Source organism: Bombus bifarius, unplaced genomic scaffold (genome assembly GCF_011952205.1).
Source record: "Bombus bifarius isolate JDL3187 unplaced genomic scaffold, Bbif_JDL3187 scf7180000007966, whole genome shotgun sequence".
NCBI classification, from domain to species: Eukaryota; Metazoa; Arthropoda; class Insecta; order Hymenoptera; family Apidae; genus Bombus; species Bombus bifarius.
In genome coordinates this window covers 7,476,018-7,500,560 of record NW_022884352.1, presented here as the reverse complement: position 1 = coordinate 7,500,560, position 24,543 = coordinate 7,476,018, and the positions used below count along the sequence as shown (strand labels likewise).

Genomic DNA, 24,543 nt, shown 5'->3' with positions numbered 1-24,543 from the left:
AACTTATTTGATGCAAATTCCTGATTAGGTATAGAATAAATATATGAGTTACAGAAATAGCGAGAAAAAGAAAGAAATAAGATACATAAATTTTCAAACAATATATGAACTATAATCATCGAACAAAAGAGATAGAATCAAATTAGTATATTCTATCCATTCCTATTAAAACATCTTTTCTGGTATACAAAGTCTTTCCAGTGGGATGGCCAATTTTTATCTTATTTTGGTCCAGCGCTAAAAATTCCATTTTCAATAAAAATTTTTCCCTCAAATTTTCACCCCGCTAAACGAAGTAACAAGGTACCAAGAACATTTCAGATGCACCAAACTCATTCAAACAGTTTTTTCCGGCGTCGGCTTTTTGTATGGCGATGTAATCTCTGTCTCTGACTCTTCGGCTTTCCGTTTCTTACGCACCAAATGAGATATATCACTAGCAGGTTTTTGAACTTTAGGTGCAGAGTCGTTGCTACCACTTGGCCCGGCACCATTTGAACAGCCACCAGCTACTTTGTTTTTGATACCTTCTATGACGAGTTTGCAAGCTTCCTGCTTAAAGTCTTTCATATCTGAGATTTTCTCTTGGATTTCTGGGAGCAACTCTTTCAGTTCTTGAATCTCCCCTTCTACCGTATAGAAGGAATCGTCCGTTTTGGGAGGTTCTTTCATTTCTTCCAAATCTTTGATACGCGAATCCAGCAATTCCGTAGCTTTGTTAAATTCTTCAATACTGGCGTCAAATTCGTTGCCCAAGGAGTGAGCTAATGCAAGCTGATAATGGATTTCGGCTATCGCCCTTGGCTCTCGCGGCTCAATCTGTTGCAGAAGTTCCAGACATCGATGTAGATCGTTCAAAGCACCCTGAAAGTTCCCTCCTTCCATGGCCACTTCTCCTAAGAGTCGATAAGCATCGGCCAGTAACTTCCAACCGGATTGACCACGCTTTAATAGCACCAGTTTCGCTAGTTCTAACACTTCCCAGGCAACCTTCAATTTAAGGGCAAATATTCGTTGTTCATTAGAGGTTTTATAAGATAGAAGACATTTCTAAACGAGGATCTAACACGATTGCTTAAATTTCTTTTGAAATTACGTAATGAGCAATAATAAACAACAAAGGAAGGTAAGTTTCTTTACAAGATGTGTTGCAATGCAATAATTTAATATAATTATATACGAACAATGAAAGAAGAAAATTAAATTAAACAATCTTCATACCTGTAGATTGTTAACTTCATCCTCTTCGTCTTCCTTTTCTATGTCCTCACCATCATTTTCTCCATTTTCCTTGGCAACCCCATTCTGTTCAGTTGAACAAGAAGGTCCATTAGCGTTACTTGTATCTTTACTGGAGTCAGCCGCAGATTTCTCATCTTCTTTTGGCTTTTCGACCGTTTGTTTCGCCGTTTTACTATCTTCAGTCCTATCAGAGTCCGATTTTTCTGTTTCGTTCTTTTCACTGCTCGTTTCTACCTTCTCTTCTTTTTTCTCAACTTCCGGTTTCTTGAGTTCCTGCTCAACTTCCGATTCTTCAGTTTTGTTTTCGGTGGCGGTTTTCTCTTTTGCCTCGTTGACTGCTCCATTGTCTGTGTGTTCTTCAGTCTCCTCTTCTTCCTTCTCGTCAACGTTGCTCAATTTCTCGTCTTCAGCCTCTTCCTCGTCCTCTTCATCGTCTTCTTCAGTTTCTTCTGTGCCCGGCACTCCGCCACCCAACACTCCAGCTTCCTCTCTCGCTAAACCAAGAAGAGCCCGACCGTAAAGCAAATAAGGCTCGCCAAGTTCGTCCGCGGTGTCTCCGTGTTTTTCGACGAGCAGTTGACATGCTTGTGCCAATGCGGTTACAGCCATGGTGTAGTCCCGGACTAAGAGATGCCGTTTGCCATGGGAGATCGCGGTCGCTGGGTCAGTGAAGGCTGCATTTTCGGCAACGTCGGCCATCTATAACGTCAGATGCATTGTTACTTATTTAGTTATGGTTATCGCGTAATATGATTATATCTGATAAATTAAATTTTTTTGTTGATCTTTTTCCGTTGCTGTTTTCAAAGTGGATTACAATTTTTATGCATTTATGAAAAATTTAAATATACAAAAAATAAAACTTCCAGATTAAATATTTAGAGGATTAAATGCAAATTTGCGTTTGGATCTTTTAAAAATATGAATTTGCATAAAATTTACTCTCTGTTTAGAGAAGCTTAATACAGAAAAATGCGTTCTTATAAAATGTGATTTCTCCAACATTCGATCCACATCGATGATCAAGACTTTGATAAAAGAATATTCTTCGATTATCCGCCCACGAGAATGGTCCGATATCAGTAATGCAATTAAAACGTGTTCAGAATATTCCACCTACGCGCGATACGTGTCGCGTTTTCTACGCAAATGATATCTATCGCCACAGCAATATATTCTTAGTTAATATTAACATTGACTAAATAAATAAGTGAATCTCGTAGAACGTCGCACGAATTCGACTTGGCAGCAAGCAAGTTGTAGATGAGTGGCGCGTGAGCAACTCGAACATGTTTCAGATAAGAGTAAGGCATTTAAATATCGAATACTGTACTACTAACGTTAGAACAATGGTAGGTAAGCAACTCGTTAAGCGACAATCGCAGTTTCCTAATTCTCTTGCAAACAACCTGCTAACGAGCAAAGATCCACCTTTATAACAGAATCCCGCGAAATGATGCAACGTCGATGCTAATGACTTCTTGCGACCTACTAGCTCCACAACCTGCGGTCATGCAATTTTTGTTCCTAGTTCAAAGTTTGTATGATCCGTGCTTAGTAATAGATATTACTGAAGTTTCTACATCACATAATTCTAGAAGAAAGTTAGGTATCCCAATTATATCCAGCTTCGCAAGAAGCTTAATTTGACATTAAAACTCCCAAGGAGACATCCGATATCAAGCGCATCGTTAAACCTTTAACAACTACAATCTTACTATGAAGGCATGCTTTCTCGAAAGAGTTATCTTAGAAAGGCTGTTTCACACTTGAAAGAAAGAGTTCTTCACAGTTCAAAGAAACAGTAGTAAAAAACGACAATGCGGTGAACCACCATCGTCTTTAACAAACTTTGCCAAGAATAGTACCACCTAGAAGGAGAACAATAATTCAGAAAAGAGTGCATCGAATCAAAGAACGAGCAAAGGGGAAGAAGAAGAAGAAGAAGAAGAATAGAATAATGGAAGGAAACAAGAGAAGAAGGGAGAGGAACAAGGGAGAGAATCACCAGAGTGGGTTGTCCGCAGCATCCGGGTGGGGTGGTTGGTTGGGTGGTACGTCGGTCGATTTTCGTGCGCTTCGACGCAGAACGGAGAGGGCGTGCTGATCGTTTGCTCTCTCATAGCGGTGGAGAGTCACCGAAAACACCACGAGCTCCGGGGGTGTCGATTGGTCAGTGCGTAACTGGCAACTGTCGGTACGGTTGTGCGGCTTTCAGTGGGCTGCCAGCGGTCGCCCTGGGCACCACCTGCATGGATGGAGCCTACCCGTGTACCCAGGGCCCCAGCTCCACGTCTTATTTTCCTCGTCGCAACGTTGGCTCTCACTTTCGCAGGTAATTGAGATACGATTCTTCGCGCTCGACTCCCCTTTCCTTCGCTCGACGTGTTTTTGTTTGGGCCGTCCGAATGGATTCCCTAAACCGGCTCAATTGACAAAATCAATCTTACGTAATAAATAATCTAATAAGTTGGCTCGCATCCGCGGTTGGTTTCCTAGACGCACGTTGCACGATGTAGAACGTGTTGTGCAGACCTATTTGTTAACCATCAGCTGATCCGGAGAAGCGTGTCTGTGGGCCATTACGAGGCACGATTTAAACGCTACGATAATCGAGAACATGTTTTTGTCGTGTCCTTAGTCTGTGTGGTAAACGAAGACGTGTAAAAATATACTGTGACTGATAGAGGAGTTTCAATGAATATGTAGATTCATCCTCGTTCCATCGCGTTAATTGATACCGGTGTACGTTTTCAATGGTGCATCGATTAATTCGATATTTGAAGTGTATATTAAGAGGGCGGATGTTAAGTGGAAAAGCACGTGGATAATGATGCTCTATCGTTCCCGATCCGAAGCGAAACGTCGTACTTTGCAGCGTCATCGTGTTTGATCACATTTGTAGTTTACGCAGATAACATCTATTCTTAGCAATTTTCGTCGCATGTTTCCGTATAATCGTAACATTAAGACGCATCAAACAGTGTAATCTAACAAAAATATGTATATATATGAATATGCAGACTGTTTTACGCATATCGTATATCGTACTAGATCATCGTCGTACCATGTGACTTGCTTCCATAAACACTTCATCCAGGCCTATTTAATCATCTCTCGCGCGTTCGTATACTTTGTTAATGTTCCTTCTTGTTCGCCTAAAAGCTTCCTTAATAGAAGAGTCAACAACCACCGGTTGAATTCATTGTATCGTGCATTTTTTTTTTCAGCGGTGAGGAATGGTCACTCCAGAGAAGTGCTCCTATGCTCTAGTATGCTCGAGGGCTCTTGCTCACGTCAGTTTTCTTATGCAATGAAATATCCTATAGCATGCAGTTTAGCCATGGCGCGAAAACGACGCTCTTCTCAAGGCTCCTCGTTAAACGCGAAACTTACTGCCGTCAATCCCGACGAACGTCGTAGAATCTTCTTGTATCTCCTTAAGTAGAGGAGATTCACTTTTTATGACAGAAACTGTTGCAACAATATTGTAGTTATTACCGCTTGATGGTCTACGATTACAGTGGATGCATCTTCTGACAAATTGCTGTTCCGACAGATGAGACGTTTAAAGACCAAAATGCATACACTCGTACGAATCTATAAATATATTTCACTGCTTTGATATATTCGTCAGAATACGTATCTATTATAGCTACAACCTAAGCCGCATCCAATAGGAAAATTATTCCGGCGTTTTACCAGCATTGCAGTTAGCTTCTTCGGAAGGTCAAATGACACGCAGAAACTATCATACTGTGGTAATTGGCTATCTTATACACTGACTGTGCTTCTGTTACGAAACAATCATCACCAATCAAGTTTATTCTTTATAGTTGAAGTAATATCATTCAGTACATAGTCGCATGCTTGAGATATCAACCCGTATAACAAATCTTCACTCAGATGTTCCATTACAAAGTTAGTGTCTGAAAGAATTTATAACATATTACTCGCCAGTATCTTCGAGATCACAAAGGTTTTACAGGCGTTGGAACCTTCTAAGAGGATTTTGAGAATTCGCGAAAACATTGGAAATGATAGCTACTGTTAAAGTTCGTTAGTTTTCCTTCTATCAATATGCACATTGCCGAGAGGTTGATCATAGAATCGAGGAGATTTAAAGTAACGAGGGCATTCTTGTGCAGAGGAACGTCGATATACAACGTTGAATATAGAGAGACGTGTTTCATATCTGTTCCAGCGACCGGATTATTGTGTGGTGCCATAATGTCGGATCACTGGGAGGAAGTTGGCTGGGACAAGGAGGCTTTGACCCATGCGAATGTTACACTTAAATGGTACTTGGATGGACAGGTGGCGATGCTAGAGCAAACTCCCGGTCACAGAAATCATCATCCTAGCAGACGAGCTAGCTTCCTCGTGCCAATGTACGGCGGTATTTGGATCATGTGCGTCTCCCTCACTGGTGAGTACCGGCTGATTTGTTGGATTTTGATTATTCCTCGACTATAGATTTTTCCTGAGAGAAAACTCAATTTTTATTTTATCATCACAGTCTAGTGAGAATTTTGAAACGTTTAACGAACAGACATACATCATTAAAGAAAATAATTGTATTAGATCGACTTTCATGACACAGTGATTTAATAAATAAAATTCAAAGTAAAGTAGTGAGTTCATTCCTGATTAACAGGTATTTTCTTACAACGCAGAAAATAGTTTGACATCATAAAAAAATTCCACGGATATTTTAGACTACGCCTATTATTGGATTTTTTAATTTACTCTTAGCTTCTGAATAAGTTTTTTCATTCACGAATCTCGTTCGAAAAATTCGTCACCGATAAAACAATTATATTACTATGTTTTTAAAAATATCTCTAAGTTTCCGTAGATCAAAATTTAAATACATAGTTCCTTAAAACAGCTTTGTTTCGAACGTTCTGAGGTAGACCGTGAATTTTCAATGATACAATGATGTGCACACACCTTTTCACATACATGTGTAATCGTCCCGACATATCTCCGATGATACGGTTCTGTATGAACGACGTTCTATAGGTGGATGCCACCTTGACTCTGACCAAGGTATCGACCAGTCGATTATGATCTGAAACAGCGTGTTGTCTGACTAGGAATACTGTGACCATGAACATCTTGAACGTTCCTTCGCTAAAGTTTATGCCAATCACTTTCACTATGCTAAACCTTTCATCCAAAAGAAACGAAAAATGATAGATCGATGTGGTAATAAAATAATTAAGAAATGTGACGGATCGATGCCTCTTGCTCACTTTTAATTCGTCCCATAATAAGAGAATAGAATAGTGGATACCGCAAATGTAAAATAACAAGCATAGATAATTTTGAAAATACCTGAAAAAGTTCTAGTTCTGAAAATAGCTATCTTTCCAATGCAAAGTGATTCGATTTACTGTAATTTAGATAAAAATGTATATGTGTTAGAGTGAACGTATTTCTTGTTCTTTTATCAGAGGAACCATTACAATGGTGATACTGTATGCTACAGTAGCTTCCATGATATAACGAGATTTCAGATTAAAGAATTTCAGTAATGACACTGATTAATATTAACATCCAAGGGCTATATGTGCAACATTCTTTTTCGATGGAGATTAACGTAACACTAATACTTATATACATCATGCAGTCCTAACTGAGATTTAGATTTCTCACTGCAGCATGTGTCCGACAAACAGAAATTCCAGAAATCCTAACAAACAGAAATTAATTCATTAAATATTTCCTAATTAAAGTATAGTATCTACAACGATTGGTAAGCATCATGCGTATATAAGGTAAAAATATAAAATAAATAAGAAATATATTATTGCATATTCTCATGTATGTTACTAAAAATTATTTGCGAACATTCGTCGGCAATCAGATTTACAGTTTACGAAAACTTTTGTGAAACTTTTTCAAGGAAGATTAACTTTATGCGGCTGCAAAAGTATTCAAACGTATTTCTTGCTATCAACTACCACTTTATAAAAAGTCTTTTATCAGAAAGAAGAGACTGGACAAACTTTAACGACTGAACTCTTCAAGGAAGAAATTTCAACAGTGGAAAGACAATACAAAGACATCGAAAAGGAATTTCATTGAAAAGTAAATTATAGCAGTAAATAGAAAGTAGCACGAGCATGTTAAAAAGGAAAGCCAGCGAGAAAAAAAGAAAAACAATGCAAGAATACAAAAAGAGAGTTACAGTACTAAAAAAACTGTAGCACAGAAACGTCGATATTACAAAAATAAGATACCAAGCCAGAAGCGAATATACGATGGTTAGATTTTTTCAAGCTGTCAGTATTTTTTCTGACCACCTGTAGTATATATGCCCTTATTCTCTCGAATTCTACAAAAAGCAGGAAAGTACAGTAGTAGTTTGATAAAATCCAAAGGAAAATATTAGATCCAGAGACAGAAATTGGGTCGTTTTCTAGGGGAGGATGGACGAACTGTTCTGGAAAAAGTCAATTGTGGCAAAGTACGAAAGGGTGTGGTGACGCAGACAACGAACTAAACAAGATATCATGGAAGCTCCAGCACGGGTTATAACTCAAATTAAACCGGATTTCTGTGCCCTTTGATTAAACAAAATTCTATTCCATAAAAGAGATAATCAAGGAAATATTCTACGAAGGGCAGAAAATATTATACATGGAATATTTGCAAAATGCGAGATACATTATCACGAAGCACAATTACTCACGATAAACATTCAAATCGATAGCCGCTAGTATCGACTTGTTTTGCTTTCATTTAGCTCGGAAAGTATAGCTATAATCGCGAGACAGTTATCGTAAAATACGATAAGATCCGTCTGCCTATCTTTACGATATAATCTTATCAGGAGAAAGTGTATAACGTTGCCAGAAAAAAGCTTATAAAAAGAACCACCTATGCACTTGGCTCAATTTATGAAAAATCGTTCTACCATTCTCTGACATGTATAGTTGCTTGTCTTCGATAACAAAAGAGATTATTGGTCTTTCGTTTATCGGTACAGCTCGTGAAGTCAATAATTTTATTATTAATTTCTACGTTTGCACTCCATAACGAGCGATGCAATTATTTTGTGTTTTAGCGAGCAATCTCATTAAACAAAAAATTCCATACACTCTTTTCTTCCCACGACGATTCATCACAATACCGAAAATTGCAACGCAGCATAACGAAATCTGTTCTCCTTGTTTCTCAATGTTTCATCGACTCGTCAGGTTTTTGTCGCCGTCGAAAAGGTTTAATTGAGAAGAAAGTCCAACATCACAATTGAAATTTCAACGTTTCTCCGCTTCTGACGGCCGTGTTTCTTTTTGCCCGCGTGGATAGACCTTCATTGTCGATTGTATGATTTGAACATTTAATTTTCTCGCCACATCGGGGACAAGGGAAAATTGGAAAGGCTGCGATTACTATTTCGATCGTCTACTCCAAGTTGAAGCAGCTTTGCGGTATGAAGTATTTGAATTCATGGATCGTCGGTTCTTTGCGCTACAAGCTTTTGTATGTGAGAAAGTGGAAACATTAAAAGGAGAAAAGAAAAGATTATTTTGAAAAATATTAATTTCATAAAAAAAAAAATTAGTAAGTCTTTTACGATTAATGAGATGGCTTTTTATTATTAAATGAACTTGACCTTCGGAAATGTGTGCCTATGTAATTTGTTCCTTCAGATTTCTTTTTCTTTCTCCTGGAGAACTTCCTCTGATGGTTTCTGGTCACGCCAAGCACGGAACGCTGCTGTTTAAATCAGGCGACGCACTGGTTCTGCTTTATGTACTGGGTCTTTATGAAAATCAGTCTAATATTCTCGACCTGCACATCCTGAAATTATTTTATACTTCTAGAAATTGTTTGGTAAATATAGTAATCTTTGAAATCCAATAGTACATCCTTGAAATGTTTTTGTTAAAAGAATGCAGAATGAATGGAAATTCATTAATGATATTTCATCTGTTATCTATCTTATCACATGTCAAATCTTCGTTATCAAATTTATGTTGGAACTCTTTTGCTAGTTTATCAAATGAAAGAGGAGGCACGAGGACAGCCAACCTAGACCCGCTGAACTTGGATCGATCTATTTCTGCTTCAGGATTTATTATTGCTCAATTCTCCAAGTTTCCACGACCTTCTATACCCCCCGTCTTCCTGACATTTCACGGAAATCCACGTTCAGGTTCATCCTCTCCAACGAGCCGATAGTATTCGGCATCTGATATCGAATCTCACGCTCCAACTATTCGGCGCTCCTGACCCCGAGACTTAATTCGACTACTCATTTCCAGTATCGAGTTAACTGATCACACGTAAATCTGTGTAAACCGGCTCTCTCCACACGGGAATACAACATTTTATTGTTTCTATTTGAATTAAGGCCAGTGCGTGCACCTAATTACAACACCAACTCTGTATTTTCATTTTCTTTTTCCAACTGATCGATTCCAGTTTATTACAAGTTATTTTGTTACCGTCGACTCGTGAAATCAGCGAGTTTTCAATTAAACCTTAGGGCATACATAAAAAATTAATAAAGGTTCTTTCAAATTAAATAATTAAGTTTTCGCATACACAAAAATGTATAATAAACGTAGAGCTACAAAAATTCAGTGACATTTTCTCCAATTTGATACTCTTTAGACTAAATACGGGATTTAATGTTTCCAAGCTTTTTCATCAAAATTTCACCACACGAAGGAAAGCTTTTAAAGATCGTTTAATTAAAAATCGAGTCGAGTAGAGTAAGGATAGAAGTGGAAACCAGCGGAATCCACCCCGTTCACAATTTCGTTTCACGTCGCGCAAGGAACAGCGTGAAAATGACGTCATTTCTTTTTTTCACTTCTCGTGTTTCAGAGGAGGAAATACGACTACTGGGTCAGGTAGGTTTTCCGCAAGGGAGGTGCATTAACTACTTGACGCCTGACGAAGTACACGAGGAGATCCGCGCCGCCTGGCAGAATCGTGAGTATAGTTGTTTCACTTTTATTCTCTCTCCTTTACCTCCACGATTATTGTGACGTGATCACCCTCGTTAAATTGATTTCTATTTACGGCGACTGAAAATTAAATCGATACAGTGTAGCTTCCAATGTTTTGCAGAGAAGAAAGAATAGCTGCGACATTTGGGTCGAGATTACTTGTCGTCGAGATGTTGCAATTTTTCAATCGATTTCATCCAGAAGAGAGAGAATTTCTTCCTTTTGAATTATTTACTCCTCAAAAATTCTAATAACTGACGAATATTTTTGATGATACTAGCAAAGTGCATCGAAGATTCTATGGATTTTATATTTAACACGATTCATAGAATAATTTTAATATTTTTCTAAACGATAAAAATTCATGTTCATTCATAGGGATGCAGAACTTGAGTATCTCCTGTTCTCTAGTCTGTCTGATTATCTTGGGCACAGCAGTTCTCATTGGATTTTTTGGACTCTGCAGACATCAAATATCGGCCGTCCTCGTTACCGGTGTGATGTATCTTTTAGCAGGTGAGTTTGTTGCCGAGAAAGCTTTTAAAGCGACATTAAAGTGTTAATCGCCATTAGCCGAATAAATTTGATCGATGTGGAGCATCGTGGTTGCGGGAAACCTGGTAACCGCAAAAGGATTTCTGCATACTTAGTAAGTCGACCGCAAAATAAGCCGTTTTAAGAGAGGAATACATTGTTAAAAAGTTCTCAAGCTCTTTATTCGTCGATGGTAAATACGAAAAATTGCTTTTGGAAAGTAATAGGCGTGAAGAATGAAATTACAAACCGATAATCACAAGCAATTCAATTTACATTTCCTCGTTGAACCATGTATTCGATTGTGTCACGCAATCAACTCATTTTTATTGGAAGTTCAATAACTTTTCATGAATAATTAAGATATTTTCTTATTCAACGAAGGAGCTTCCCTCTTGGTATTAGTGGTCGCCGTTGAGTACGATAAAAGGCAAATACCTCTCACCTCCGATAAGACGTTTCCAAACACTCCAGAATCTATTTTTCTTTGTACTCCTTTGCTTCAATTAAGTCTTTTGTAAGCAGAATTTCTTTTTAAAAAAATGCAAAACTGCTTGCTACAGAATTTCATTGTCCATATAAAGATAAATATCTGTCTTATTTTTAACTTATTCAAAATTTCCTAAAATTATTCAAATATTTCATGTTAATGATAATCATCTGCTTTAAATTAAGAAGTTTCCTTTTAATATGAAACAATTGTTTTAGCCACGTTCGCGTTGTTCACCCTGACGATAATTCACTTCAAGAGAGCTCAGGATCGGGGAACTAGATTACCCGACGGCCCTGAGGATGGTGTAATTGGTGGACCGGTTCCCCGTAATGTTCTCAAGGCCAGACGATTCACCAGCTCCTGGAGCATGGACTTTGGATGGGGTGGCGTTACACTTTGCGCCCTTGCCTCGGTTGCATGGATCTTGCTCAGCAAAATAATGCGTTTCAGCCCTATTGCTGCTATGATAGCGTAGCAGTGGGAAGCCTTCGAGGTCTAAGGTCGTTTCCAAAAGTTACAATATAGCGTTTCGATGTCGTCGCCTCTTTAAGCGTGTTCCAAACCAAAGGTGATTGCATTCATCCATGATGGGAAGTGGGTCACAGGAGTTGATTGTGTAGTTTCTGATTTATTCTGACTAGAAAGTGAGTCAGCTTGATGGGCAGCTCAATACCATGAACTATTTTGTGAGCTATGGAATTTTCATTGTGTGGAGCAATCAATTTGTGTCAAGTTGTTATTCGCAGTCTGTAAAGTAAGAAGGCTTTAGCATATAGGTGGAAGTTTGACATTTGGGAGTAATGGAAACAGGGTACACGACATTGAGGCAATTTTGAGAGTATTTTTTCAGAAACGATATCAGAGTCGAAAATGACCACCTCGAAGGCAGTTTGTTTTATCAACAGGTAATGCGTGTTGCATAGTGTTTGTCAAATTTATGGGACTAACTTGGACCGGTCTAAAGCATGGCAAGGTATAGAAGGAGCCTAATTTTTGGCAAACCTTCTAAATGCAACATTTTGTACAATTTATCTAACAAACTCTAGTCTTTGACAAAGAAAATATACATGGATGAGTGAAGAACTATATGTTCAAGAGGGATGTACAAGCTTTAAAGTAATACCTCTTGTATCTTTGAGTTTCCAAATCTTTAAAGTTTTGCACAAATTTATTGCCCTATCGAGATAATTCAAAGATCCCCTTTTCATATAGATCTTTACTATAAAGTAAAATATTTGCAGGTACATGAGTAATGAGATAATATGTGTGGGAGGAGAGTACGGTGTCTGAACTGAAGAAGTATTATTCATTGATAAGTAGAACAGAGTACACGTTTACCTCAGTTTTGATTTGCAGTCGGATTAGTCAATTACTGTACGAGTAAAGGAAAACCTTACTGTTTCTAGTCTATCTTTTTAGACATATTTTTAATATACTTCTAATATGGTCTTCTTTTTGTACAGTTACAATTAATATGATTAAATTTATGTGAGAGTTGATTTGAAGTAAGAATATTTTTGTGCGTTGTAGAAGCTGAGACAATATTTGTTGATCTTTGCTTAAATATTTCAATACAGATTGTAATGTAATATAGATGCCTATAGCATAATTCGATCGCCTTATAATTAGAAAGATAAGCATGTTTGTAATATGCATAGCATAGCAGTAAACTTGTTCGAGCCAATACAAGCAACGATATGCGTGTTTGCAAGAATTTAGCTTTTGCTACGACTTGTTATAGCAAACAAAAGAGGAATTATGCCAACAAAATGTATCATATACAGAGGATTGTGAATTGCAATTCGTCCATTAAGATTTAAGAAACAAAATAAGGATGCTTTAAATGAAAGCATCTCCTACATACCCGGAGACTAAGTTTTGCTAGTTCAATGATAAAATGATTTAAAAAGGAAAAAAAGACGAATATATACGCTTGCAAAACTATTCTCCGAGTGTTTATTTAAACGAAACGCATTTTTCTGATAATATTTTCTTGATTGTAATATTTTTTACCTGATCCTTGTTATTTGTTACATTGGAATTAATGTATCATACATGCAATAAAAGAATAAGCTATGTATAAATAAAGGATATCCTTGTTCTTTAAGTTTTATCATTTATAACCTCTACAATATTGCACAACTTAAAGAATTACGCTTTTACATCGTGGACTGGCAGGTTATGTTTCGCAAAAACGATGTTCGCATGAACATGACTCACGATGAGACGAATACAAGTAGATAGAATGTCAGTTTTCGTATATATGAGCTATTTGAATACGAAAACACGTGACCAGACATTACAGGTATATGTAACGCGGGACATGGTCGCATTACAACCTATACGTACATATATGTCTGTACATAGATTAAACATATTATAATTTTGTGCCGCGGTAAACAACAAAAGTAGTACAACTGTGAGCTCATTGTACTAAGAATGTACGTATAAAAATAAACTATGCGTTACGTTACTATTTCCTTCGATAAATCTGTTTAACAGCATCTTATTTTCTCGAGTATACGAAATATCTCGTTTTTTAACGTGGTTATTCATACGAACGTTTATCAATTTATAGGAAAAAAGAAAAATATGGTCAATGCACGTAGAACACAAAGAAAATATACATACCTTGATTCCGTTCGAATTACTGGACGTTTGACGGTTTTTTAACGATGGACACGCTTTCACTATGTTCCTTGTGGGTTGCACGCAACGTTCTGAGTATCACGAACTTTACTTAAACAGTTACAAGTAAATTTATGTACAGAGACGCAAAGATTTAACGGAATGACCGTTATACCAAACAACGGTTTATTACCGGCACGCGCACAACTTGTATGAGCGTCAAGCACATCGTGAGCACAACGATTTATCCTGCACCAATGTGAACTGAACTTTCGACTACGCATGTGTACTTATTTTACCGCCATTTAGTCTTTTAGGCGGGAACGATTGATTTAGATAACGTAATATTTTGATTTCACCAAACATACTTCAACTATATTATTACTATAATTATTTATTTATTATATTATTATATTATTTAATATAACTTTTCTTATTTTTAATATATTCTAAACAACTATTGAGATAAATCTAATTCGATATATCGAATAAGATGTGACACAATTAGAAAGTTAACAATTAATTTTCATATTTTTTTATGAAAAGAACAAAATTTACTGTGGAGTATTTAATGTTGAAAATAAAGAATGCATGATTTTGTATTCTAAAAATCTAAGAAAAATTATATTAGTAGTGTATATAGAAAAGATTGCAATTGATCCGGATGTATCGATATTCCTAGACTGCGCAATGAAAGTTTTTCAAATTAACACGCAGCTTCCATCTTTTTGTGCAGTTTTGTTGAGTGGTATGCTATGCCGTTCCATAAATTTTCAAAGAAACTTATTGAATTTGTTGAATACAAATTGGTAAGTGCACACAAAACGATAATTACGCAATGATATTTCAAGCTACATAATAATTGGCATAAAAATATGTAGATACTGAGAAATATCTTATACAGAAGCCAAGACACCGTCTGTTGCTTGCTACAATCTTTTAACATTGTTGAATATATTTTTAATCAAATATCTGATTTTAATCTTAATTAGCATGATCTCTTATCATATTCAAATACACACATACAATACATTTATGTAAATTCACAATTTAGTGAATATAATATGAATATTATATATAGTCATGTATTTCAAATACTTTATACCTTTAGATCTATAATTCAAATATTTTCTATCTTTGCATTTACATGTCTAAATTTTCTATAAATACATAAAATGTTGCTCAGTATATTTATCAAATAATTATTAAGAGACATGCAATTCGTGATAATTTACTATAGAATACTGATTTATAGTTCGGTAGTTACGTACTACATAATATTGATTTTCAATAGATCGATATTCAACTATTCAAATTGCTTGCGATTCTCGATCGCCATCTTGGATAATCTAACAATGTGTATCGTCACATAAGATTTCGGTTTCGTTTTTCAGGTGCAAAAAACTGTGGTGAAATTGTACATTCTTCGAATTCAATGGTTTTGAAGGTAATTGTTATTGGTAAGTAAGAGCCTGATATTATTATTCGATAAATTTTCTCAGAATTACTGTGAGATATTTAATAGAAATGATATATACTATATTGGAGTAGTAAGAAAGATTGAACAATTATGATTATAAAATTTAAATTAATGCATATTAAAATTACATATATGCAAATTAAAATTAACAAATGCTACTTATAAATCGGAATAACTACCAAACAATTAAAGTGATATAAGATATTGATTTGTTTAATCGATCGACATTCAAAAATTTTTTCCGATTCAGGTGCAAGAAAGTGTGCTGAAACTGTGCATTCTTCGAATTCAATGGCTGTGGAGTCATCCTCAGTGGTAAGTAATGATTGATTTTATTATCAGAAAAATTTTTACAAAATTGTTGTGAAATATGTAATGAAGATAATTTATAAAATATCAAAGTAACGAAGCAGAGAAAAATTATAGTTATAAAATGTAAATCAATGTATATACGAATTAAAATTAATTATATTGCCTATGAATTGGATTTGAAAGAATTATTTAAAAATGAATTATCCAGTTATATCCAATAGTTGATTCCGAATAGAGTTATTATTATCTTCAATCGTACTTTTAATCGGTCTTAAACGCGTTTCAGCAGAAACTTGATCATTGATGTTATTGCAAAATTCGATAGGTTTTTTATCAGATTTCAATCTTTCAACACCAATGTTTAATTCGTTCTTAACATTATTTTGGTATATGAATTTTTTATTACGTATAGCAAATAATTTTTCTTTAGCTTTTTCCATGGCAGAATGTTTTTCGTTGTGGTAATTTTTCCAGCAATGTTGGAACCTTATGAATACATCATTCCAAATGCAAAGTTCCTCAACTGAAATGCATTTATATTAAAATTTAATATAAAATTTAAGCAATTAGAATAATCAATGTTTGTGTAATGTTATTTTATAATATACGGACGTGTGTGATTTTTGTACCGTATAAAAAGAAAGTCGTAAGTATAAATATTGCAGTAGGAAGAGTAATGTTAGATAGAAGTTCATTGGCTAAGTTTAGAAGCGCTGGTCCTTCACATAAAGTCATTCCTTTCATGGTATCCACCAACCATGGTAAATATAAGTAAGGAATATCATATCTATCAGCAAACGTCATCATTAGGGTAGTTATCAGTCCAGAGATTATATTTGTTACCAGTATTATAATCTTCAAATCTGAGAATAAAGTTTTAATTTCTTTAGACGAGTTAGATTTCAAATGTAAAATTTTCAAATTTTCGAATTTTTAAATTTCAAATATTAAAATAAAAAATTTTAAAAATTGTTCTAAAATTTTAAATTAAAAAATATAAATTTCATATCTTTTATATTCAAGCATGTTTTCCTCGAAAATATAAAACAAGGATGAAGATTTTTAATAAAGTGATAAGTTTTACGGTAATATTTAAACTTTGTTACTGTAATTTCGCCGAAAAAGAGCATTAAATGCGGCCGATTTTGTCACTGGAGTACCGTGAGGGTAACGGCCTCCGGCTTCTAAAGTGATACAACTTAAACAATATATTGCGAAACACATCAGTGCCATGTACAGTGCTTCTACCTAACATTGTATAATACAATATTAATAGTAATAAGAAACGCAAGATATACTTAATTACACGCTAGTTTAAATTTTTAATATCTTTTCGTACCTTTGACAAATTTTTTACATGCCGATTCTTTCCATTTTCTTTCCTATTCTCTGTGCGTGCGTATGTAACATTTTTTTCTAATTTTAATGACATTATAACAGGATTTTATCAACTTATTCGTACATGATAGAACCATTAGGTTATGAGCAAACTGCAATCCACGTGTTTTTTTAAATTATATATATATATATATATTAACAACAAACGCGAAATTGGTACAATACAGTAAGTAGTCTGCAATTTCAAGTATATACGTCGTACGATTATCCTTTATTATATCAAAACATTGTGTACAAGGTTTTACAATAATTTTAATAATTCAAATTGCATAAACATTTTCTGCTATCAAATTTTTTTTAGAATTAAAGATTTAACGAGACTGCCGAGCTTGTCTATGGAACAAACAAAACACTTGAAGCCAATTATGTACGGTTAGGACGGATAATAAAATTTCGTCGCGTTTTATGTGAAGTCCATCCAAAAATACTTTCACACAGAATACAGTGACCTCCACGATGATCACGCACAATTGCATTAAGAGCCAGGGTGTATGTAACATTGGATATTCCTAGAAAAAAATATGGTTTCGCTTTAATATGTCGAATTTAAGGGAAATTTCTTCGAATCACTCACTGTAATTGCTCCCAGCATGATTAAGGTGTAGTGCTCTATTCCCAGAATCGACGTCATTAGCTTTAGATCTCTTTCCACATCCAAAGGTACTAATAATAGAACGATTAATTGTTATTAAATTCTATTCTAAGACTGTTAGGGGAATTGAATAAATTACCGGTTTCATTGTTTCTGGTTTGCGAGGGTGATCTGACTGGCAATTTGCAATTTATTATGCGGATGATATCAAACGCTGTAATCACCTAGGTCATTAATTAGGCAGTGTATTTGTAAGATTTTCTTCCGTATACAGTATTGTGCAAAAGGCTTAATTTCATGATGGTAATTTATCATGATTTTAGGAAATATTTTAACGTAGTTAAAAGGAACGAATCTTCTTTTATCCTTTCCTTAGCTTATATGTATATTCTTTAAGAATATTTCGATACTCAATTGTACATTATATATTGTAAAATACGTGTAAAATGATTTAAAGTGTATCTTAAGAATATAGAAAGTGAGAGGCGTATAAATAAATTATTTGAAGTACTAAAGATAGAATGGAAGATAGTAGGAAATGAGTTTATTGCAAAATTACCTAACAGCATCGCTAATATAATTCTTTAAAAAAAGATTCTTTTCTAGTAAATTACCAATAATTCCTGAAAAAGATAACACTTTTTGGGAATCAATAACAAATCTAAAATAATATCAAGTTGCACAATACTGTACTTCAAGATATTTCAAATAAATTTAGATTAAACATTTGGTGAATCGAATTTAAAAGTTCACGAACCACTATCTTCGTTCAGACGAAAGAGATTCGTGAACTCTTGTGTTTTATTATGCGGAAATAATTAAGGAGTATTACGATCGACTAACGGTCCCAATGAGGCCGAGTATGATCACGTAGATAGAATTTCCCATGATGTAATGGTCGCACAGGGTGCACGCTAGTTGTCCAAGTCGCTAGAAAATTGTTACATAAATTATCTACCTGTTTCTCATCGTAATGTCACGAACATTACCAAAGCTACTAACTAAATATCCACTACGTTCGTTAATTTTTCGTCTACATCGAAATCTCATGATTATTCTCGTCAAACTTTACGAAAATGATTCCAAGCTTGACCCGGAAACGAGAAAAAGCAATTCGAATTTTGATTACTCTTTTCTGGAACCGTGCCAATTATTAACTCAGAGAATTGATCTATCCTAATTTCGATAATTCGTAATTATTCCAACCAAGTTTCACGATTCAACGATGTATTGCCAATCAATTAACCGGTTTGCATAACGATGAATGCAACGTTAACGACGTTATCCACACACGCGCACGTGTGTTCATGTACTCACCGTATTTTTGTTTCCAATCAGCGCTTTCAGATTGGAAAGCACAGAACGTTTGCAACGACGTGCCATTCTCTAAGTTCTTTTCTTATTCTCATAGCCGAAACGCTCGAGCAATTTTCTGCAAGTGAAAAATAATTCACCGAAATTTCCCCCGAAGGTTATACACGGCTTATCATCTTATAATTTTGATTCAATAATCTTCCCTCTCTGAACAATTTGAATAACGTTGCATAATGCGTTTCACTTCAAGGAGCCTAGGTCTGTAATTTTCGATTCTCATTGAAAAGAGGAAGAAAAAAAAAGAAAGGAAAATTCTCACGATGAATGTGTATTCTGGTAAAATTCAATCGATACACGACGAAGTAAGTCCTTAGAAATTATTTCATTGTTTCTGGTTAGATGAAATTTTCTGTGAGAAAGAAGGTTTCATTTGAATGGTTAAGTTACCTTCTTGATTCCCTGACGGGTTACAAAAGTTTCATTTCCCATCTCTTACTGTTCTTGTATTTCAACTTAACTTCACATAATAATAATAAAATAGATATAAGGATAAATGTAATAACACTTTACTGATACTTTAATATTTTACCATGGTATAACAAAAATATCTTATAAATTAACATAACGCCTATTTTATCTATGGGTGCATAAATTTCTTTTTCAATAACTGACCTAAAATTACAGTGAAAGTGGGGGTGTAGGTGTTAAATACAAAATTTATTCTCTTGGTCTATGAACATAGAAGGTTCAAGGGGAAAGTGGTAGGATAAAAAAATCTTTGACTTGTGGGGACTATGGATAAAGTTATGTTTTAATGGAGAAAGCTGTATGCTTTTAAACATTCAAACTATTCTGCTTATTGCAGTGCTGTATGGCTCACATAAAACCTTGACCTATTAGTTTTGAAGAATGGAAGCAAAAGCGAATGCAAAATCAGAATTAAATCTAAAAGCGAATAATCCAAATAATTGGTTACTGATGGTTAATCTGATGGAATCTGTTTTTCTTTTAGGCAACCGATCATGGATTTCCCCCGCGAAAATTTAAAACTACTAATGAAATAAACATAAAGGAAGGGAAACTTGATTCTACCGAAACTTCTGAAAATGAAATACTAAGAATTTTTCAAGCTTTGTTGTTGTCTACCTGTATGTTACTTCTGAATTATCATAGCGTCCGTTATGGTCGGACAGAGTATAGTATCTTGGAAAATGGAGAGATTGCTCCAGGTTATGCTCATAAAGCTGTGATCACTTTGACCCTAGGCTACTCTATGCCTTATACGATTGTTTCTTTCTTCGCCATTTGCATGCTTGCTTATTCTTTGATCTCGGTGAGAACATTTCATTAATTTTGTTATTTATATAGATCTACAACAATAGAATATGTTATTTAGAATAATTTCATTGCTGAACTTTGTCAAAAGAGTTGATGGTTTGCTTTTGTTGAGAGAAATTGTACCGTAGTGGGATAAGAAGGACATAAAAATTGTTCTAAAACTATGGATTTTTGTTGCACGCTATTACTATAAGACATATAGTATATATATATACATACTACAAATTATGCACACTATTGGTTAAAAATTTCGAATTATTTGTATCTACCTTGAATCACTTAATTTTATTATCAATTTAAAATTAGTGCTACAAAGAAATCTTTAAATCTCAAATTTTTGCCTGGTAGTGTATATCTCTAATAATTGTAAATATTGTAGAAAAATCCACGTTGGAGTCTCCCATCGATAGTTCTCTATCTGGCTGACTTGGTTTGCGGTATCAGCGAGTCCATTGTCGCTATTTGGTTATTTTTCTCCTATTTCCCATTATCGACCGCTCTGTCTTACACGTTAGGCACAATTTTACTGATATGTATGTTTCAGACCCTTAACACGTATATATTTGCTTTTCGATCATACAGTACTCGAATGGTAAATTTTGCCATTTAGTCGGAGAAATTTGGATGTGGCTGGGCGTCCTTCGACTGTACGAACATAGAACCTTCAAATGAAGCATAGGATCGACATTCACGAGGAAAGGAGACAAATCGAACGAAAGAGCGAATACATCATTTCTCTAAAATTATATTTTATAAGCTACAGCGTGTACAGTTTGTAATAAAATATATCAGTCGTCACGTGATATGCGTTAGTATACTCGAGTAAACGATAGGGCAGTTTAAAGCATTCGTTGGACACTTTGGGCTCGAGTTTAGGATCCGAATTTCTGGACAGTAATACAATCTACAAGGAAATATAATTATTTTCGCGTGCGGATGTACCAAGATTTTTATGTCTGACTTTTATCGACTCAATTTTACCTTGGACAATATTTTTCTACCGCTTCCTTCAATGTGTATTTTCCATTATGGTTGTTCTTTGATATTTCTTGGACGATGAAGCCCATGAAAGCTTGACATGGTACTCCTGTTAGCTGAATATCGTTTTCTGGCTCAATAGTTGCCAGCTTGTCTGGTAAACACTCGTCTTTATTGCTGTTCGAAGAACAAAACATAATCGACCTGAATTATTATTAGAGTACCGATGTTTATGCAGATTCATATTTTTGAGAAGAAGCAGAATCTAATTTAAAAAAATGCAACTTACGTAGATATTCGTACATTACCAGCTAACTGTACCAAATTTTACAATTTATATAAATATAAACGAAAAAAGCAGATTTATACTAAGCTAGCTAGAAAATAAAATTACCGAAAAATATGTAATTTATATTAAATATTGATAAGTGTCCTAATACATAATAATTATAGCTTGTAGTGTACTTTGAATATTTTACAAATTTTTGCACATTAAATGCATTGTGTTTTGTGCAAATCTAAATTAATTTTAGATTTTATAGACGTATAAACACCCGTCTAATTATTTAGAACAACGTAAAGAAATTTTACGCAGATAAAAATGTTTTGCTTACTTGCAAAGATAACTTTTCATCGAGTCTAGATTGCAAAACATATTCGGTTTGAGGACGACACCAGGAACGCTCCAAAGCAACTGTGCTTTGGCTGCGATTTCCAGGACTTGGTCGTCCAATTCTTTCGCAATTTTCCACAGTTTCGAGCTGCAAACAAAATCGTTTAAACCGTCTCGAATAATGTAGAAGTTTATAGTCGATCTCACCCTTTGAAGAATTTATCGATCGACACATTGACGTTCCTTATATTTCCATTTGCAAGTACCAATTGTTCCCTAAGCCTATCCTCTCGACTCGATATCCAGGAATGATAGTTATTTGAATCGTTCAATTTAGATTCCAGTCTTGTTCCATTAATACTCGGCTGATTCAATCTTCCCTTATTAGGCTCCTCCTTTATTAAATTTATCAGGTACACCTACGATAAAAATTCGCGTCACCGGCGTTCTGGAATTTGGACAAACGCTAAAATTTCAAAGATTTCTCTCGAAGGGTTTACATTAAAGTCTGGATGTCTTCTGGCCGCAGTTTCTATGTAACAATAATCCGTCGTCGACCAGATCTGATTATCCAGTTTGAAGAAGTACGCATTGGATGCTCCGACTTGTAGGTTCGAGATTCCTCCTATTCTAAAATATCGAATGATTTATGGAACAACGTTGATATCAAAATTTCTGCCTTCGTTGAAACGATCGATATAGCGCTCCTGGTGGAAAAAATATAGCGAGACTGGAAAAATTCTTTTGTAACTGCGGACTGATTTTTATTAACATGGTAATCGCTGAGTGGGAAATTTAAAAGAGCAAAATCGTACAGAATGCGCATAATGTATGAAATTACGCAAAAATACTCGAAATAAAGTATCGACATAATAATATTTGGTAGAATCTGGAACGAATCTCTATTCAAGTTCCACCTTTTGGTAATTCAGTTATAAAAATAATAATTTATAAATAAAAATTATGAGTCATTGTAAACATGAATTTACGTAAACATCCGTAGTTTAGTGATTACTATAGCGTGTAGACGATGACAGATTTTCTTAAACTTTCCTACGAATATTTGTTAAGCATTGTGCATTACCATCTCTTTGCGATACACAAACCTATGGACACGCGACGTTCATTCTTTGGTAACTTTCATATTTTTTGGTATCCGAGTAGTGAAATTAGAAATTTGCGAAAAGTAGCGCTGATCAGTTTGGCTTTCAAAAAGTTCGAATAAGAGTTTGGCTTTCGAACAATTCGAATAATAAGGTAATCAGAAATTCGATAGACCGATTATTAGACCTATTTAATGCTTTGATTCATGATCTCACTGTATCCTTTCCATCAAGAGTATAATAAAGAAACAGCTAGACACCTGTTACCGACAACGGTGGGCGCGCAAATAGCCACCGTGAGGAAGATCAAGAAAACCAGGCTTCCTATGATTAGACAGGCTGCCAGAAATGCGAACATTACATCCGCTGGCCATTTTCGTAATTGATTTACTACGCCTTTGATTATCGGCGTTTCACAGGGTGTCTCTGTAAATTTGGCGAACTTATCGCTGTGATTGTCCGGGTAAAGGAGCGACACGTCCTCTCCAAAGGGATCTGTTGTTTTTGACAGAAATATGTAGAACGTTTGATACAAACATGTAGAATATTCGTAGATTCGTGGAACTTGTTTCTTAAATTTTTAGTAAGAGGAACAAGGCTTCGTTCATAGACAGATATCTTTATCAAGTTTCTATGTTCAAATATCGCGAAACGAGAAAGGACGAGGTGAAAATTTCTTTCTTAAAAATTCTTGTTAACATCTTACTAATTCTAATTATTCTAAGGAACGTAGAATTCATGATTTGGAATCAAGTTTCCTAAGGTTAAGAATTAAAAGAACATAACACATGCGATGAAAATAGTATCAAATAATGATACACAACGAAACCAATTTGCTCTTCGCTGTCTCAGTTCGTCGATTATTATTATTATTTCCGATTTAATTTTAACTTCGAACCGGCCTTGCCAAAAAAAAATTACCACACGGTAAATTCAATTCAGTTCTCGACAGTGAAAAATTTCCGAAATTCAAGCGAAAATACTGTAAGAGCGTAAACGACGATAGTAATGGTCTTTGAAGCGGCTTCTCTTCGATCACTTACCCTTCGTGCTCGGCATAATGTCGATACTTTCACACTGCTAATGTTGTTCTCGTCTCTGGCCGTTTATGCAGTTAGTTTCGTTCGCCAAGTCAGCATTTCGTAATAATTGGCCGTATTTAAATTGAGTGACGACGATTTGCCAGACTACGGAGGTGGACTGCGTTGCGCTGTTGGCATAATGTTCAAAGTGGAGCATCGAAAACGCGTTCCCGCCGACGAAAGTACGCGATATGAGAATCTTCGCGCGATAAAATCGCGCACGTAGGTTATTCGGCGATGATTGCTTGTTTCTCGATATATTAATTTCGATGGTCACGCGATACTATCATTCTCACGTCCTTTCGCTTATCAGACGCGTTTCCAAGTGAATTGGTACGTACAACGTGATACACGAAGGATCTCTTAACCTGTGAACTTTAGTTTCAACAATCGTTTACCGGGGCGCATAGTTAAACTTAAGCAATGACGAGTATACACGTCGAACGGAGGGCAAATGCTCGCGT

The 24,543-nt window shown here is 35.4% G+C and overlaps 5 protein-coding genes across 10 annotated transcripts; 2 read left to right on the top strand and 3 right to left on the bottom strand.

Annotated features, from left to right (window-relative positions):
• Positions 1–86: 86 nt before the first annotated feature.
• LOC117214664 (nuclear autoantigenic sperm protein) lies at positions 87–14,083 on the bottom strand. 2 transcript variants are annotated; one of them, XM_033460997.1, is made up of 3 exons: positions 13,873–14,083; positions 1,222–1,941; positions 87–990 (listed from the first exon to the last, which is right to left on the bottom strand). In XM_033460997.1, the coding sequence occupies exons 2-3, from the start codon at positions 1,939–1,941 to the stop codon at positions 337–339; spliced, it is 1,374 nt and encodes a 457-aa protein (XP_033316888.1). In that variant the 5' UTR covers positions 13,873–14,083; the 3' UTR covers positions 87–336. The 2 variants fall into 2 exon arrangements, with proteins under 2 accessions (XP_033316888.1, XP_033316801.1); XM_033460910.1 differs by lacking the exon at positions 13,873–14,083 and adding an exon at positions 4,310–4,342.
• LOC117214766 lies at positions 3,417–13,343 on the top strand. Of its 4 annotated transcripts, none has more exons than XM_033461117.1 (5): positions 3,417–3,577; positions 5,447–5,671; positions 10,090–10,197; positions 10,593–10,730; positions 11,457–13,343. In XM_033461117.1, exons 1-5 carry the CDS (start codon positions 3,499–3,501, stop codon positions 11,714–11,716), a joined length of 810 nt encoding a protein of 269 aa, XP_033317008.1. In that variant the 5' UTR covers positions 3,417–3,498; the 3' UTR covers positions 11,717–13,343. The 4 variants fall into 4 exon arrangements, with proteins under 4 accessions (XP_033317008.1, XP_033317193.1, XP_033317092.1 ...); XM_033461302.1 differs by lacking the exon at positions 3,417–3,577 and adding an exon at positions 4,980–5,003; XM_033461201.1 differs by lacking the exon at positions 3,417–3,577 and adding an exon at positions 5,068–5,163.
• A 3,174-nt stretch (positions 14,084–17,257) lies between the features above and the next one.
• Positions 17,258–19,306, bottom strand: LOC117205985. Its single transcript, XM_033444884.1, has 5 exons — positions 18,969–19,306; positions 18,495–18,581; positions 17,791–17,875; positions 17,634–17,722; positions 17,258–17,568 (listed from the first exon to the last, which is right to left on the bottom strand). The coding sequence occupies exons 1-5, from the start codon at positions 19,032–19,034 to the stop codon at positions 17,371–17,373; spliced, it is 525 nt and encodes a 174-aa protein (XP_033300775.1). The 5' UTR covers positions 19,035–19,306; the 3' UTR covers positions 17,258–17,370.
• Positions 19,307–19,874: 568 nt separating this feature from the next.
• LOC117207355 lies at positions 19,875–21,032 on the top strand. Its single transcript, XM_033447482.1, has 4 exons — positions 19,875–19,946; positions 19,978–20,298; positions 20,683–20,836; positions 20,914–21,032. The coding sequence occupies exons 1-4, from the start codon at positions 19,875–19,877 to the stop codon at positions 20,973–20,975; spliced, it is 609 nt and encodes a 202-aa protein (XP_033303373.1). The 3' UTR covers positions 20,976–21,032.
• LOC117205973 lies at positions 21,033–24,197 on the bottom strand. Of its 2 annotated transcripts, none has more exons than XM_033444862.1 (7): positions 24,041–24,197; positions 23,258–23,492; positions 22,395–22,524; positions 22,102–22,313; positions 21,896–22,042; positions 21,285–21,485; positions 21,033–21,207 (listed from the first exon to the last, which is right to left on the bottom strand). In XM_033444862.1, the coding sequence occupies exons 1-7, from the start codon at positions 24,054–24,056 to the stop codon at positions 21,099–21,101; spliced, it is 1,050 nt and encodes a 349-aa protein (XP_033300753.1). In that variant the 5' UTR covers positions 24,057–24,197; the 3' UTR covers positions 21,033–21,098. The 2 variants fall into 2 exon arrangements, with proteins under 2 accessions (XP_033300753.1, XP_033300762.1); XM_033444871.1 differs by having other exon boundaries at positions 21,285–21,458.
• Positions 24,198–24,543: the final 346 nt, after the last annotated feature.